The sequence below is a fragment of the Papio anubis genome, chromosome 5 (genome assembly GCF_008728515.1).
Source record: "Papio anubis isolate 15944 chromosome 5, Panubis1.0, whole genome shotgun sequence".
NCBI lineage: Eukaryota > Metazoa > Chordata > Mammalia > Primates > Cercopithecidae > Papio > Papio anubis.
In genome coordinates, this window is record NC_044980.1 from 48,488,741 (window position 1) to 48,505,894 (window position 17,154).

General features: G+C 40.3%; 1 protein-coding gene across 3 annotated transcripts in view; it reads right to left on the reverse strand.

Annotated features, from left to right (window-relative positions):
• Window positions 1-339: 339 nt before the first annotated feature.
• ARL15 (ADP ribosylation factor like GTPase 15) overlaps window positions 340-17,154 on the reverse strand; it is a 394,521-nt gene continuing 377,706 nt past the window's right edge. For 2 of the 3 annotated variants that reach the window (XM_017959531.3, XM_021939361.2), the window contains exon 5: window positions 1,187-3,132. In XM_017959531.3, the coding sequence (XP_017815020.1) occupies window positions 2,980-3,132 (153 nt within the window). In that variant the 3' untranslated portion in view covers window positions 1,187-2,979. Of the gene's footprint in view, window positions 3,133-17,154 lie in introns of all 3 variants that reach the window. The other variant, XM_017959539.3, reaches the window with a different exon arrangement.

Consider the following 17,154-nt stretch of genomic DNA (forward strand, 5'->3'; position numbering starts at 1 on the left):
GCTACTCTAGTTAACAGCAAATATTATAAAATAATCCTTTGATTGAAGGATGGTGTTTTATAATAGTATCTTGGGACTGTTCACACACTCCGAAGGAACAGCTTCCATGAGAGTAAATTGCTGCTGAAGACAAACCAACTGGAAAAGATACTTGCTTCTTGTTTTGTTTGGTTTTTTTCTTTTAAGGTTTTCACAATGGCTTCAAAGGAAATGCGAATTAATCATTTGTTTTGGCCCAAGAGCAGCAGAACTTATTTTGGAGACAAACAGGCAACACAAACGTAAACGGAAATCTGGGACTCCCAAACGCTAAAGCTGAAAGGAGTTAGTCTGAAAACATCAATTCTATTCAGCGTTTATTTTTCATTTGAAGATAGTGGAAATCATAGAAATCATGGACAATACAAGCTGGTCTTGCCTGGTAAATGTCCACATGAATCTGTTAGCCTTTAAGTACAGGTACAGTATTTTTTAATTGAAAGACAGGGCAATATGGCAGTTAATTAGCAACCAATACTGTCAACTACAGTGGATACAAAGTTTTACCATATAAATTAATTGCCATTACAAAAAGGCAACTGCTTTAGCTAAGAAGGTACAAAAACTGGAAATGTCCATAAATGTAACAAGAAGCTAGGTGAAGAAATACATAACAGACTGTTTTTCGTGTATAATATTTGAATATGCAAACCAAGACACCTGTGGCACTTTACATGAAAGTAGGAATAGGACTTACACTCCCACCCCCAGCCATCCCACCGCCCCCCCCCCCACCTACCCACCCATCCCCACCCTTTCAGGCCCCACCCCACCCCCACGTGGATTTCCAAAACATGGCAAATTCTAGGGTTACAAGGACAGGATGCCTCGCGGAAGCAGCAAGACGGCGAGCTCCGACCTGCTAGACAAAGAGGGAGCCTTATTGACAGTTGTAAAGCATTAGGCGTCAGACAGAAACTTGTCAAAAACAGCTGTTGTTGGGTACTGATTGATAATGTTTTCATTCTGACGGCTGAGACGCTGCAGACAGTCGTGGGTCTGAGGAGAGGCCCATCACTGGCGCACACATGAACACACACACACACAGACCACGGGAAGTCATTTAACAGATGGCTTAGGAGCACTCAGCCACGGTGCCTTAAAAAGACAACATTCTACATTTAATGAACTTGCAGGGAAAGCAAGGCCTAATAATCATTTATTTCTCATAGAAGGTGAGCACAACAGGACAAAATAAAAACAGGAATTGTGTTAACTGGTCATCAGAATAAAAGTTTTGTGCTGCTCACGGATTACACAGTGTTAAAAATATTCAAGGATGCTGCAGACAAAATTGTATATGAATCACTATGGATCCTTCCTGATTCATGGCATTAAAAAAAAAAAGCTTAAAGAAGTGTTTGATGTTTCAAAGGTAATGATTTCATTACAATCTACTCACAAGATTAAACCACAAAAACTATATTTAAATGGCATTAAGGGTCTGAAGTCTATCTTTTGGAGAATTACCAGGTATTATGTCATTCTATAATACAGTGTGAGTCTGTGGTATTTGGGTATCAGTCTATTTTACTTAAAAGTTACAAACATGTTTTTATCACTCGTGTAGGGAGCAGTTTGTTTTTTTTTTTTAAATCATTTGGCCACTTAGTATTTTAAGTGGTCAAAGTTTACAAAGTATGCCAAAGAATATTTCATCTATGAACCTCAATATGCATAGATTTTTTTCCTGATTTAGAAAAGATCAAAGGTGCTAAACCTTAGCAAAACTGTACATTTATCCCTATGCAATTTTATAATTTAAATTAAATGGAAAAAAGCTAGTTCCAAAGACTGAATCTGAGTCCTAATATTATTTACTTGCTGCAGCCCCAGCACAATTTTAAGGGCACATTGAAACCCCTGAAAATAGAGGTTTATAATAGAGATACTGATAAACCTTTAACTACTAGAAGGCATTAACAGACTCCAATAAACTATAGTAGCATGTAATGAATGAATATATAGATGATTCTGTCTTTGTTATCTTTGTCAAATCCATGCCAGCTTAAACCCTAACCAGTATAAATTATACTTTTTCTGGCTGTTTTTAAAATTTTTATCTATTATTTTAAAAATTATTTTCTCTATTTTAATCAAACACTTGAAGTTTTTAGAAAAAGATATCTATGTTACATTGCAGCTTGACTTTATGCAGGCTCATCTTTCCATTAAAAAATATTTGAAGACTCCACTCAGTCAAATGCAGTCTGTGATGCATGCATTGTACCTAAGTTTCCTCTAACTGCTCTCAGAAACGGAAACAATGTCTTTGCTCTTCAAAGAGAGGAGACTTCAGATGTAATCAAGAAAACATTATGCAACTTGTCTTTAAGCTCTTCAGAGCTAATTTTACTATGGCAGGATATTCCTTCCTGATAAGGGGATTAATTAAGTTTTTGATGCTCACTTTTCTCTCATAGTCTTTAAGTTCAGTATACAAAAAATAATAATGATAATAATAAAAGTAAGATAAAATAAAACAAAACCCCCAAGTGATCTTGAAAATAATATACATATTTTGTGGAGTCCCAGTCACATAATACTCCACTCCCAAACCCAGAGAAAATGATCAAGGTCTTGTGAGTCTTTTTGAGTTCTTCAAAAGGGATTTGATTTCCATAAGCCATGAATTCCATCCGTTTTAGCATAGAGTATAGAAGAGATGCTTAGAACAACAGAAGGAAGAGACATGCGGTGAAGATAATTAGTGGTAAACAGAGAATAAATTCTCTCTCAGTAGTGTGTACTTGACGTTAATGCCGATGATAATTCATCTGATCTACAGAATATTCACTTTAATAGAGAGATAAGAGTCTGAAATGACCAGAGAAAAATAGATACTGAAGCCAATATAGTCTTGATACCAAAATAAAATTAAAATGAGAAACTAACATGGTAGGTTCAAGGCCTTTGGGAGCCTGTTTTCTTTGTCAGATTTCACATTCTTATAGCTTCATGGTCTTTTTCTTCTAACAAATTAATCAGCTGAGAGAAGCTGTCTTTCAGTGCATCCATGTCGTCCAGTGAGCAGGGCTGCAGAATCCAGCGTTTTCCACGTGCAAGTGGTTCAAGTTCAAAATATTTTTTGATCTTAAGAGGAAAAAATAAAGATAAATAGGTTATTAATTATATCAGAAACTTTCTCATATCAAAATTCTGAGGGATAAAGTAGGGGAATTTTAAGGCGAAATTTATACGAACTGTGATGCCTACGACTTTGCAGTGTGGATGTCTGTTCACAGCTGTTGTTATAATGTGGGTTAGATATTGTGACCTGGGAGTGTTTTCTTTAGAGGTGAAGGATCTGCATGCAAGCCACCATTCCACCCATACATTTAGCAGCATGGGAGGTCTGATGAAGTCGGAGAAAAAATTATTTGCACTATGGCACCAGGTAAGATACACTGCAGATACCAAAAGATTCAATTTAATCAAAATAATTAGCAGAGTAGCTTTCACTAGCTCACCTTGCCGACTTATTAAATTGGTGACGACTTACAGTATGTACTGTATTGATTACTCAAGACTCAATTATTTTGACCATCAAGCACATAACACAACAAAAATCTAATTTAAATAATCTTTTTCTCTTTCTCTCTTAAATTTCTAGTATGTGCTTCTGGGACATGATAGCGTGTTTTCTAGGAAAGGATAGAAACTGCGTGTATGTATGTTTATATGTATATACAAACTTACATAAATTTACATATATGAATACAATCTTCTAGTTTTTTCTTTTTTTTTTTCTTTTTCAGTCCTGAATTTTCTGGGACGGAAAAAGCAAGAACTTATAACAGGTATGTGCTTAAAAACCTGTTCAATTAATAACCAGTCGGCCGGGTGTGGTGGCTCATGCCTGTAATCCCAGCATTTTGGGAGGCCGAGGCAGGTGGATCACGAGGTCAGAAGATCGAGACCATCCTGGCTAACAGGGTGAAACCCTATCTCTACTAAAAAATATACAAAAAATTTAGCCGGGCGTGGTGGTGGGCGCCTGTAGTCCCAGCTACTTGGGAGTCTGAGGCAGGAGAATGGCATGAACCTGGGAGGTGGAGCTTGCAGTGAGCCGAGATTGTGCCACTGCACTACAGCCTGGGCGACAGAGCGAGACTCTGTCTCAAAATAAAATAAAATAAAAAAAAAAAAAAAAAAAAAAAAAAAAAAAGTCACAAGTCACTCTTACTATATTGGCCAGCATATTGACTAATGGCATTTAGTATTACCAATTCCTGGCTGTGAATAAATAGCAAATTATTATGGCTTCTAGAAGTATTGATGATCTTCTCTCAAAAGGTATCATCAAACACAAAATTCAGGAAGCTCCCCACTCATACACACTGTATCATACAAAACTAGAACATTATATTTATTGCCCAGCAAGGTTTTACATAACATCAAACACAGTCAGTAGCAACATCAAAGGAGACACTGTTCAAAGATGCTCTTGGCTAGCAAATTTCATTCAATCTCATATGTCATGAAAAATTCCAGTGTCTTACCTTAGTCAATACTTGACCTAGAAAAAAAAGTATCTCCACTTTAAATGCCATTCTCAAATACGGTTTTATTTTGCCAATACCAGTGCAGACTACTGTTTGTTGACAGTAGAGATATGCCATCCAAATTGGTTTAATATGTTTGTACATTTTTTCATATAAGCCAGAAGACATCTCTCTCTCTATATAAGAAATATTAAGCTGTTATGCTAATTTAGGAACCAGAAATATGCTAACATTTTATAGTTCAAGTGTGTCCAAAAAGCCTTCTTATCAATGTCCGCAAGTTCGTAATAAACACTAACTTTCAAAAAAAACCTGTGAGAATTACAAGATCCTCATTAATTCTGATTCTGAAGATTATGAGCATCTCATTTGCAGATCAGAAAATGGGAACACAACTTCAGAACAATTTTTTGCCCAAGGTATTTTATAAATCATGTTAGGAGGATTCTTTTTTCTTTTTCTTTTCTTTTTTTTTTTTTTTAAGATAGGGTCTCACTCTGTCACCCAGGCTGGAGTGCAATGGTATGAACACAGCTCACTGCAGCCTGCACCTCCCAGGCTTGGGCGATTCTCCCGCCTTAGTCTCCCGAGTAGCTGGGACCACAGGTGCATGCCACAACACCGGGATAATTTTTAAAAAATCGTCTGTAGAGGTGGGGTCTAACCGTGTTGCCTAGGGTGGTCTTGAACTCCTAAGCTCAGGGGCTTCTGCCACCTCAGCTTCCAAAAGTGTTGGGATTATAGGCGTGAGCTACCATGCCCAGCTTTAAGAGAATTCTTGCTTACTGAAAACACAAACTCCATTCTTTTAGCTTGTTTTCTTTAGGGCACTGAAAACAATTGACATCCAAGACAATCTGAAATTCCTGGTGCAAAGACCAGTATCAGGGACCAACCCAACCCTGCAGAGGGAAGAAGTGCCAGTTAGCTGAACAGGGGGCCATTGGCCAACAGGGGAAAAAAGAGTAGGGAGGAGGGACTGGTAGGGAACCCTGGCTAAGTCCACCCTTAGAAGGAGGTGGGGGCTGCTCCAAAGAACTGAAAATCAGAGCTGTTGATCTTGTTGCTTCTGCCACAAAGTAAGGCTGCAGGTTGTATCACCGAGCTCAGAAATTGGGACCACTGTGCTTACGATGCAATCTAGTATTTGATCAATAATGCTTCCCATCAGCTGAAGTATGCAACATCCAAAATCTACTACATAAAGGAAGTTGTGCCCTTGCTACATTTTATAAACCCAAATCCAAAAGGACAGCATTTTAAGTATTGCTAATGACTGAGAAGAGGGCTGGTCACAAGAAATTCAATAATATTAAAATAATAATTGATAATAATAACAGGAAGGCATCTCATTAACAATACTTCCTCTGAGTGGTTAATTTAAAAATCATACAGAATTGATCCTGGTAGCATATTTACAGTTAATTTGAAAACAATGTTGGATTAAAATAATCACAAAGTATATCAGTAACATGTGATATTTTACAATACCTACCAGACATAAAACAGTGAAGTTCAGCTGTCTGTTAAAGGTTGGTTTCTAGGCAACTGAAAATATAGTCTATCACACAGGCACACATGGAGGATAATACAGATGTCTAAAGGTAGACATGCTTCAGAAGTTGTTCCTGCTGAATACTAAACATGAGAATGAAGTGGAGGTTACAGTGACAGAGTGGTCATCAGACAAAGGGGCCCGGTGGTGTTAAGCTGACAAATATGGCTGGGTAACTCGAGATTTTCAGATCCATAACCTAAGTGGGCATCTAATGCTGCCATATTCACTCCACTGGCATCCACAGGATTCCACACAACTCTACATTTATGATATCAATTTATAAACAAGTTTTGTCATTTCACTAATATTTAAGTACAGTGAGTGACTGTTGCTGGGACATCTATTAGCTTTTCATTACTTGGAATTTCATGTTTCTAAAAACAAATACTGTGGTACAGAGAGGAGAAGATGAGGACTTTATGTTCTAATTCTGACTTTTTTTTAGCATAACTTTTTTTTTTTTTTTTGACAGTTTCACTCTTGTTGCCCAGGCTGAAGTGCAATGGAGCAGTCTCGGCTCAATGCAACCTCTGCCTCCTGGGTTCAAATGATTCTCCTGTCTCAGCTTCCCAAGGAGCTGAGATTACAGGTGCCTGCCACCAGGCTCAGCTAATTTCCGTATTTTTAGTAGAGACGGGGTTTTACCATGTTGGCCAGGCTGGTCTCGAACTCTGACCTCAGGACAATCTGCCCACCTTGGCCTTCCAAAGTGCTGGGATTACAGGCTCGAGCCGCCATGCCTGGCCTAGGATAACGTTTTTATTTTGTTATCTTACATTGATCTGATCTGAACTTCAAATTTTACTTTCCCTATATTATTACAGTAACAATTACAGTCACATTTGAATTGTTCACCATTGCTTTTTTGTCTTTATATATGTTGATGTATACATTTTAAAGAATAGTGTTTAACTTTGAACAACGTAAGTCATATACTTAACATCTGACATTATTATTAAGGTTTAAAAAAAAAAAACTGCCTGTGATGCAAGGATCTATTTTTTATGATGGACATACATTTTTTTAAGGTCATTTACTTATCAAAATGAACATTTTAAAAATGACTGAAGAGAACATGAACCTAAGTCTTTTGACTACTTTATCTGTTGCTGAACTAGCATGGTTAAGTGAAAACTTCTTGAATAAGGAGATAGTGATTGTTTCACATTGGCCTTTGGAGACGGCACTTGGGAGAATGACATCAGAATACAGCTGTCTGACAACCTGTGGTCATTTAGCTATTTTCAGGATAGCCACAGAGAGTGGGCATTTATTAGTAGCCATGTGTCCACCCTAGAGATAGGAAAACAAAGCTACCACCAGCAGCCAACCTATTTTAGCCCTGTCACCAGAGACTTTCTCCACTCATGCCACTGCTGGCTGATTGGCATGACTGCATTCCATTATTCACACATCGCGTTTACTGTAAAGTCCCAATATAACAGAGACAACTCGGCACCATCTCACTGCTGCTAATGTTTGTAGCAGCTGTTAAACCTGAGAGACGTTACATAGCACCAGAGACCCACTCATTGGGTAGGAGATGTCCTTTCTGTTTTCTTGAGTAGTGAAATCACAGTATCATCCTTTCCTAGTTCCAGGATCTCTAATGGGGTAATGATGCTCTCTGATTTCCCTATCATGCCCTCACTTGAGATTCAAAATTTTGACTTTCAGTTCTTGCCAATTTGGTGTGACTAAATGTCTAGAAGGCATGTGAACAGTTTTGAACTTCAACAACAGGTCTTTCCTTTTTAAAAACCTGCAAACTTCATTTTATTTCTAATGGTAGGCTGCTTGTTTTTCCTCTGTTTGTTATTAAACCAGTAGTGTGTGCCCAGAGTTGACCTAGTTTTCCTGTAAGCACTCTGGGGAGCAGGGGGACAGAGCAGACCAGGAAGGGTTTACTTAGTGTTTGTGTGTGAAAGAGAGTCAGGTTCTCAGCTCAGATATTTATAAACAGAGCTTTGACCCACAAGAACGTGTTGCGAGACATGGAGAGCCAGGGTGTGTGACGGTTCCTTACTGCGTGGGACTCTGCTCTGCATCATAGAATACACCACCCCTAGTTCTACTGAGTTAAATGCCATTGGCAACAACCAGTCATTGCTAAAACTGAAAACAACCTGCACCCTCCCAAGCCCAACACATTCCCTGGGGGGTCCTGCCCGTTGGGAACTGCTGCTCTTGCCATGTGAAATACAGGTACCTCTCACCCTGAATGGGGCCATTAGCTTATTTTTTCTGCATAGTCACCACTGGAGATGGCAGCTGGATATCTGCTTTCCCACTCTCCCCCAGATGCCCCGCTACACACAATGCCTATGTTCCCTCTGTGAAAAACTAGTGGATTATAACTGACCCTTCTAAAGCCTGCGAGGCAGTTGTGGTGGGGTCGGGATCTATCTAAGGAGCTTTGGAAAGTTTTGACCTAAAAGTTGGCTTCCCATAACTTCATTCACTCAGCTGCTCTGTCCTGAACGAGACTGTGGAGAGTGTGGGAAGGCAGCTTGGGTGCCAGCACCCCAGGTGCCAACAAATAGGGCTCCACTGAGGACAGGAAGCTGCAAACCGAAAACAAAACAACAACCGCAATGGCCTGAGAAGAGCACTGTCCTCATCATTTGTATTATAAGAGTACAAGGTTTTCCCCCCTGGGCTTTTTAGTGATCATAAAAGACTGTTTAATACTGCACAGTTTACTAAGGGCTTTTTCACTTATTTATAGCACTTGGACTTACTTCCACTGGAAGGCAGAAAAGCAATGGATTCCAATAAAGAGGGATATGATTACTTAGACTAGTTCTTAAATCACAGAACTCAATTTGAATAAAAAGTATCTGGATAGAAGACTGTTAAAATAAACTTCAAAAATAAAGGCACATTCTTTCTCCATCTCTGGAAAAGGAACCAGGTCTCATGAAGGAGTCTAGGCTGACAACTTTAGCTCCTTCAAACTGATAGTGATAAGTCAGCTAATGAAGATGACTGAGTGAGATCTCAAACCAAATACAAAAGGCCAGGAAAAAGAAGTACAATTGTGGGATGTGACAGGGAGAAGGGAAAGCTGGAAGATGATACAAGAGAACCTGACTGTTAACTGTCTCGAACCACGTGCAGCTATTACTGCTTTCTTGTAAGTTTAAATACAGTGTCCATTGCATAGCCTGTATTTTTCAGAGATCTATAGGAATCATGGTTTTGAGATGGATTCACATTGCTCTGTTATTTATTATTATTATTACTTTTTTTTTTTTAATTTAAGAAATAGGCCCTTGCTCTGTCGCCCAGGCTAGAGTGCAGTGGCACAATCATAGCTCACTTCAGCTTCGAACCCCTGGGCTCAGGCAATCCTCCCATCTGAGTCTCCTAAGTAGCTGGGACTACAGGAGTGTGCCACCATGCCCAGCTAATTTATTTTTTATTTTTTGTAGAGACATTATCTCATTTTTTTCAGGCTGGTCTTGAACTCCTGGCTGTAAGTGATCCGCCTGCCTTGGGTTCCAAAATGCTGGAATTACAGGTATGAGCTACTGTGCCCTGCCTATACTGGTTTTAAACTCTCTGGTAAAAGTATGGTCTTGCTCCAATTAATAGGATGCCAAGAGAGACTGAATGGAGGCAAAATTTTGTAAGACCTTTTCCATGACTGTTACAAAGAGAATGGGACTTTCCTTGTCTATGTCCTAGCACCTTTCTTCAATCACTAGAGTAGATAGACCTATTGTGTGAACATGTCACATTGGGGGAAAATACTTGCATTGAAATTTTTCTCAGTGGTATAGTGGGGTCCACTGATATAGGGCTGGTAATAGCTGATTGTGTGCATTCTCCTTCCAACTCCAGGTACACGGATGTCAAATTGTACAAGTCATGAACGTGGCCATGGTTTGAGTATTTATACCACAGAAACCTGCAAGTACAACAAATCAGGACTGTTTTTCTTTTTAAAGAATTACATTTAGGCTGGGCATGGTGGCTCACGCCTGTAATCTCAGCACTTTGGGAGGCCGAGGCGGGCAGATGGCTAACATGGTGAAACCCTGTCTCTACTAAAAATACAAAAAAATTAGCCGGGTGCAGTGGCGGGCGCCTGTAGTCCCAGCTACTCGGGAGGCTGAGGCAGGAGAATGGCATGAATCTGGGAGGCGAGCTTGCAGTGAGCCGAGATCGCACCACTGCACTCCAGCCTGGGCAACAAAGCCAGACTCCATCTCAAAAAAACAAAAACAACAACAACAACAAAAAAGCTACATTTACCATCACACTACTGAGTGTATACATCTTGTATGTGTATTTGCAAAAGGGCCCTCCAGCTTTGCTGCCTTCATTACAGAGGCTCATGAAGCCGGCTTAACTGGGTAACCTTCAACAAAGTCAGAGAAAGCCATGCCCACGCCATGGCTTCAGGACAGGGTCTGAAGATAAAGTGGCAGGGCATCATTAAGATTCTTCAGAGTGCATTCTTGGCAGCTTGTTCAAAGAAAGGTTAGTTTAGAGAGCAGCACCAGCTGTTCCTCTTTTCATTGCAGGATTTTGAAATCCTTAGAAAGGTACTAAATATGTCATTCAAGGCAGAAATAAATGATACAAATAAAAAACCAATTTGCCACAGTCCCCCAAATATTATAACACAGAATGGATATTATTTACTTTTTACTGAGTGCTTAATAAGGACCTGAAAATGATGACTTGATGTTAACTAATATCACAATATTACTTTGGGAGTGCATATTTATTTCAAAAAGACAGTAAGTATAAAAGTATAGTTCTCATAAGATGCTTCTTTCTTAAGGATACTAAAGTTCAGTGCAGCCTACCTGAATAATTAAAAACCAGACAAATAACTGCAGGTAATCACCTGTAATTGAGCCTCGCTTTTACTATAAATCTTCTTCCCCAGTCAGTAACCTCTGCTATGTATAGGATGTTATTTGTTGTGACAATAATTGTGTAGAAACCCAGTCTTCCAATGCATGGGAGAACTCAGTATGTCCCAGAATAGCCAAACAAAATGATCCCATTAGCTTTGGTGGTAGGACCTAGGATCTGGAAAACATTCTCGTTTTTGCTTAATCTGACTACCAGGAAGTATAGAGCAAACATGTCTTTTTTCTTTTGATTATTATTTTTGGTATACCTTAGGGGCTTGTTTTATTCTTCTATCCAAAAAGCTTACTTGTAGATAACCACTGTGAGAGGCACAGTCATATATGGGTGCTTCTTGCCTTCAGGGACTAATGAAAGACATCCAGTATTCCCATATCTGTACCCTTCTCTACTCCAGTTATTCTATCAGGCCCTCTACAGCCTGAGGGGTTCCTGCATCCAGCCCTTTGCTCCAATGACGGCTTCCAACCCAAGGCCCCTCCATCCACAGGTGGAAAGGATCAGCCTATAAATACTCTCTCATCTTTTAAGAACAAGCTGACGTCCTCCTATCACCTCAAGGGAATCGCTTATTATATAGAAGCAACTTTTGAATTATATAGAAGGTGTCTTAGTCGCAGAGGCCATTGTTGGCTGCCTCCCCATCACCCAGGCACCATAAATTCCCTGTAAATAAAGTTTCATTAGAACTCAGCATACTCCTTTACTTAAAGTATTATCTATGGCTGCTTTCATGCTATAGTGGCAAAGTTGAGTAATTGCCACAGAGATGGTATGTCCCACACGGCCTAGAATATTTACTACCTAGCCCTTTACAGAAAATAAAAAGTCAACCCCTGGCCTAAAGCATTCTGTAGCCTTCTGCTTTTTCTAGCAGGGAGGCCCAAGGAGTGCTTGGGAGGAGCCTGGGGCATCAGGCTTTCTGTGCCTCAGTTTGACCTCAAATTGCTACATTTCCTCTTCCCTGCTTTAGTTCACACTTTAGTGGGACAGAGGATTTGGGTTTTCCAACTTGGCCGGGCTCCAGTTACGACTTCAGATGCTTTGAATTGTAGCCAAGCCGGCAGCAGGGTCATCTCTCATTAAAGAAAGCCATATTTTATTTCCTCTCTGTGTTTAGCCTGTGTTTCTTTCCTGTATGTAGAGACTTGTTAAAGACCACAAGAACAAGCCAGGGCACAGGAAGTTTTCTTACCAACTCCCCTAGTACTGCTCCCCATTAGGTATGTGATCAGTGACCTGTTAGTTTGAGGCTTTTGGTGCCCTTGAGGATGACTTTTGCTGTACAGCAATTAGTTATTGTTACTTTGCAGTTTTGAAAAGGAATATACAGTTTGTTAAATTTACAACATCTGAAGCCTAGCTTTTCCTCAAGTTTTTATGTTACACTTAAAAATTTTAATATTCTGCCAGGCGCGGTGGCTCAAGCCTGTAATCCCAGCACTTTGGGAGGCCGAGACGGGCGGATCACGAGGTCAGGAAATCGAGACCATCCTGGCTAACACTGTGAAACCCCGTCTCTACTAAGAAATACAAAAAACTAGCCGGGCGAGGTGGCGGGCGCCTGTAGTCCCAGCTACCCCGGAGGCTGAGGCAGCAGAATGGCGTGAACCCGGGAGGCGCAGCTTGCAGTGAGCCGAGATCCGGCCACTGCACTCCAGCCTGGGCGACAGAGCAAGACTCCGCCTCAAAAACAAAACAAACAAACAAACAAAACACAAAACAACAACAAAAAATTTAATATTCTATCTACATAGCTATTCAATTTTAACAATTACATTTATGGTGACTTTGAATACTCTTTAGGTCCGTTTATAAACTAAGTTCATTTTTAACTTCATTTTATAATTCCATTTGTAAGTTTAATATAGTCAGTTTTCTTTTTAAGCATTTCGGCTGTTTAACAATCAAAACATCCCGAAGTGGTTGAGAATCTTAAATTTTTTTTCCATGAATTTTATAAATTCAATGACTCTCAAGTTCTGGTACATTCTAAATTAGAATCACAAAGAGAATCTACCAGTTTGATCTATGTGTAACATATACTTTAAATGAAAGTATTAATACTGTGGGGTTATTTTATCACTTTAATTTTTATTTATTTTTATTTTTTTTTGAGACAAGAGTCTTGCTCTGTCACCCAGGCTGGAGTGCCATAGCACCATGTCAGCTTGCTGCAACCTCCGCCTCCCGGGTTCAAGTGATTCTCGTGCCTCAGCCAACCGAGTAGCTGGGCTTATATGTGTGCACTGCCATGCCCCGCTAATTTTGGTATCTTTAGTAGAGACAGGCTTTTGCCGTGTTGGCTAGGCTGGTGTTGAACTCCTGACCTCAAGTGATCCGCCTGCCTCAGCCTCCCAAAGTGCTGGGATTACAGGCGTGAGTCATGACGCCCAGCCTATTTAATCATTTTTATACTCTTAATGTTAAATCTTCTACAGTAAAAAGGTAAATCTTCCTTTTCATTAAGGAAACAATTTGCCATCCCAAATGAAAGGGGTTATAATTCCATGTAACTTGAGGTCCCCATCTAATTGAACTTGGGTTGGGATTGGTTTCCTTTTTTTCAGACGGAGTCTCGCTCTGTCGCCCAGGCTAGATTGCCATGGCGTGATCTCGGCTCACTGCAAGCTCCGCCTCCCGGGTTCACGCCATTCTCCTGCCGCAGCCTCCGGAGTAGCTGGGACTACAGGTACCCGCCACCACGCCCGGATAATTTTTTTTTTTTTTTTTTTTTTTTTTGAGACGGAGTCTGGCTCTGTCGCCCAGGTCTGAGTGCAGTGGCACCATCTCGGCTCACTGCAAGCTTTGCCTCCCAGATTCACGCCATTCTCCTGCCTCAGCCTCCCGAATAGCTGGGACTACAGGCGCCCGCCGCCACGCCCGGCTAATTTTTTGTGTTTTTAGTAGAGACGGGGTTTCACCGTGTTAGCCAGGATGGTCTCCATCTCCTGACCTCGTGATCTGCCCGCCTTGGCCTCCCAAAGTGCTGGGATTACAGGCGTGAGCCACTGCGCCCGGCCTGAACTTGGGTTGGTTTTCAATCAAAATTTTTGGGGATACTCATTGACAAGCCTTTCAAAAAATAGTTGTTGTAACAACTCTTTGAAAACTTCGGTCTTCAAAGGGAGTTGTTTGCTGCTGGATACAAGTTATCATTACCTACTTCACTGTCTACTCACAGAAGTGTTAATCCTGCCTAAGATTCTAGATAATTTCTTCCACTACTTGGTTGGACTTTATGTTTCTTTAGTACACGTTTTACTATCTTTCCATCTTGCTCTACAGATATTCCATTTTCTTTTACTGATAATTTGCATACTATAAAATTCATCCTTTTAAAGCATACAATTCAGTTGTTTTTAGTATATTCATAGGGTTGTGCAACCATCATCACCATCTAATTCCAGAACATTTCTGTCATTTAAAGAAAAACACCCAAACCATTAATAGTCATCCTCCAATTACACTTTCCTTCAGCCTTTAGCAACCACTACTCTACTTGGTTTCTTTATGGATTTGCCTATTCTGGACATTTCATATAGATCAAATCATGTAATATGTGGTCTTTTGTATCTAGTTTCTTTCACTTAACACAGTGTTTTCAATGTTCATCCACATTGTAGTATGTATCAGTACTTCATCCCTTTTTATGGCTGAATAATATTCCCCTGTGTGGATATATCCCATTTTGTTTATCCATTTATTGGTTGACAAACATTTAGGCTGGTTCTACTTTTTGGCTATTATAAATAATGCTGCTTTTTATGAGCAGTTTTGTGTAAACGCATGTTTTCATTTCTTTTGGGTATATATCTAGGGATGGAATTCCTGGGTCATGTGTTAAATCTATGTTGTCAAATGCTTTTCCTGCATTTGATAATATAATGTGTTGCACTGATTTTTGTATGTTGAAACAACTTTATATCTTGAAATAAACTATGCTTGATTATCATATATATAATTCTCTTTTATATGTTGCTGGATTCATTTGTTAGTACAGTTGATCCTTGAACAACATGGGGGTTGGGGTGTTGACAGCCACACAGTCGAAAATCCACGTATAATTTTTAAGTCACCCAAAACTTAACTACTAATAGCCTACTGTTGACTGGAAGCCTTGCCAATTACACATATTTTGTATATTATATGTATATTATATTATTATAATAAGATAAGCTAGAGAAAATAAAATGTTATTAGTAAAATAATAAGGAAGATAAAATACATGTGCTATTTATTTAGTAAAAGGGGATCATTATAAACTTCTTCACTGTCTTCATGTTAAGTAGGCTGAGGGGAGGAAGAAGAAGAGAGGTTGGTCTTGCTATCTCACAGGTGGCAGAGGCAGAAGGAAATCTGCATATACGTGGATCCACACAGTTCAAACCCATGTTGTTCAAGGGTCAACTGTATTGGTTGAGAGAGTTTTGCATCTATATTCACAAGGAATATTGGTCTTTAACTTTTTTTGCAATGTCTTTGGTTTTGGTATATAGTAATCTTGATTTTGTGGCATGAGTTGTTCCCTCCTCTTCTATTTTTTGGAACTGCTTGAGAATTGGTAAAAATTCTTTAAACATTTGGTAGAATTCAGCAGTGAAGCAAGCGTCCTGGGCTTTTCTGATGGGAAGGGTAATTCAATGTTTTTACTTGTTTTAGGTCTAATTTTGATTTCTATTACTGCTTGAGTCAATTTCAGTAGTTTGTACCCTTCTAGAAATTTCTACATTTAATCTAGATTATCTAATTATTTGGCAAACAATTTTTTTTTTATTGTATGCCTTCATAGTCCTTTAAATGTCTTTTTTTTGGTTTGGGTTCTGCCCGTCCCCCACTCCTCCCGACAACAGACCTCACTCTGTTGCCCAGGCTGGAGTACAGTGGTACTATCAGGACTCACTGCAGCCTCAATCTTCTAGGCTCCGGTGATCCTCCCACTTCAGCCTCCTGAGTAGCGAGGACCACAGGTGTGTACCATCATGCCTGGCTAATTTTTGTATTTTTTTGTAGAGATAGGGTTTCATCATGTTGCCCAGGCTGGTCTCGAACTCCTGGGCTGAAGCAATTCTCCTCCTCTCGGCCTCCCAAAGTGCTGGGATTATAGGCATGAGCCACCGCACCCAGTCCCTTTTTATTTCTGCAAGGTTGGTAGTTGTGTCTCTTCTTTCATTCCTAATTTTAGTAATTTAAGTTTCCTTCATTTTTGCTTTGTTAGTTGATTAAAGATTTGTCAAATTGGCTGGGCGTGGTGGCTCACACCTGTAATCCCAGCACTTTGGGAGGCCGAGGCAGGTGGATAGCCTGAGGTCAGGAGTTTGAGACATGGCCAACATGGTGAAACCCCATTTCTACTAAAAATACAAAAAATTAGCTAGGCGTGGTAGTGCACGCCTGTAATCTCAGCTACTTGGGAGGCTGGGGCAGGAGAATCGCTTAAACCTGGGAGGCAGAGATTGCAGTGAGCTGGGATCGTGCCACTGCACTGCAGCCTGAGTAACAGAGTAATACTCTGTCTCGGCCGGACGTGGTGGCTCACGCCTGTAATCCCAGCACTTTGGGAGGCCGAGGCGGGTGGATCACGAGGTCAGGAGATCGAGACCATCCTGGCTAACACGGTGAAACCCCGTCTCTACTAAAAACACAAAAAATTAACCAGGCGTGGTGGCGGGCGTCTGTAGTCCCAGCTACTCGGGAGGCTGAGGCAGGAGAATGGCGTGAACCCGGGAGGTGGAGCTTGCAGTGAGCCGAGATTGCGCCACTGCACTCCAGCCTGGGCGACAGAACTAGACTCTGTCTCAAAAAAATAAATAAATAAATAAATAAATAAATAAAAATAAAAAGTTGATATAACTCTATTCCATTAAAGTAATGGGAGTATCTCACATTTTATTTAAACCATGTTCACTGGAAAAAAATGTGGCTACCTTAAGGAGTGCATAAGTATCAAAAATAAAGAAAAAAATAAATAAGCCGGGCGCGGTGGCTCACGCCTGTAATCCCAGCACTTTGGGAGGCCGAGGCGGGCGGATCACGAGGTCAGGAGATCAAGATCACAGTGAAACCCCATCTCTACTAAAAATACAAAAAATTAGCTGGGCGCGGTGGTGGGCGCCTGTAGTCCCAGCTACTCGGGAGGCTGAGGCAGGAGAATGGCGTGAA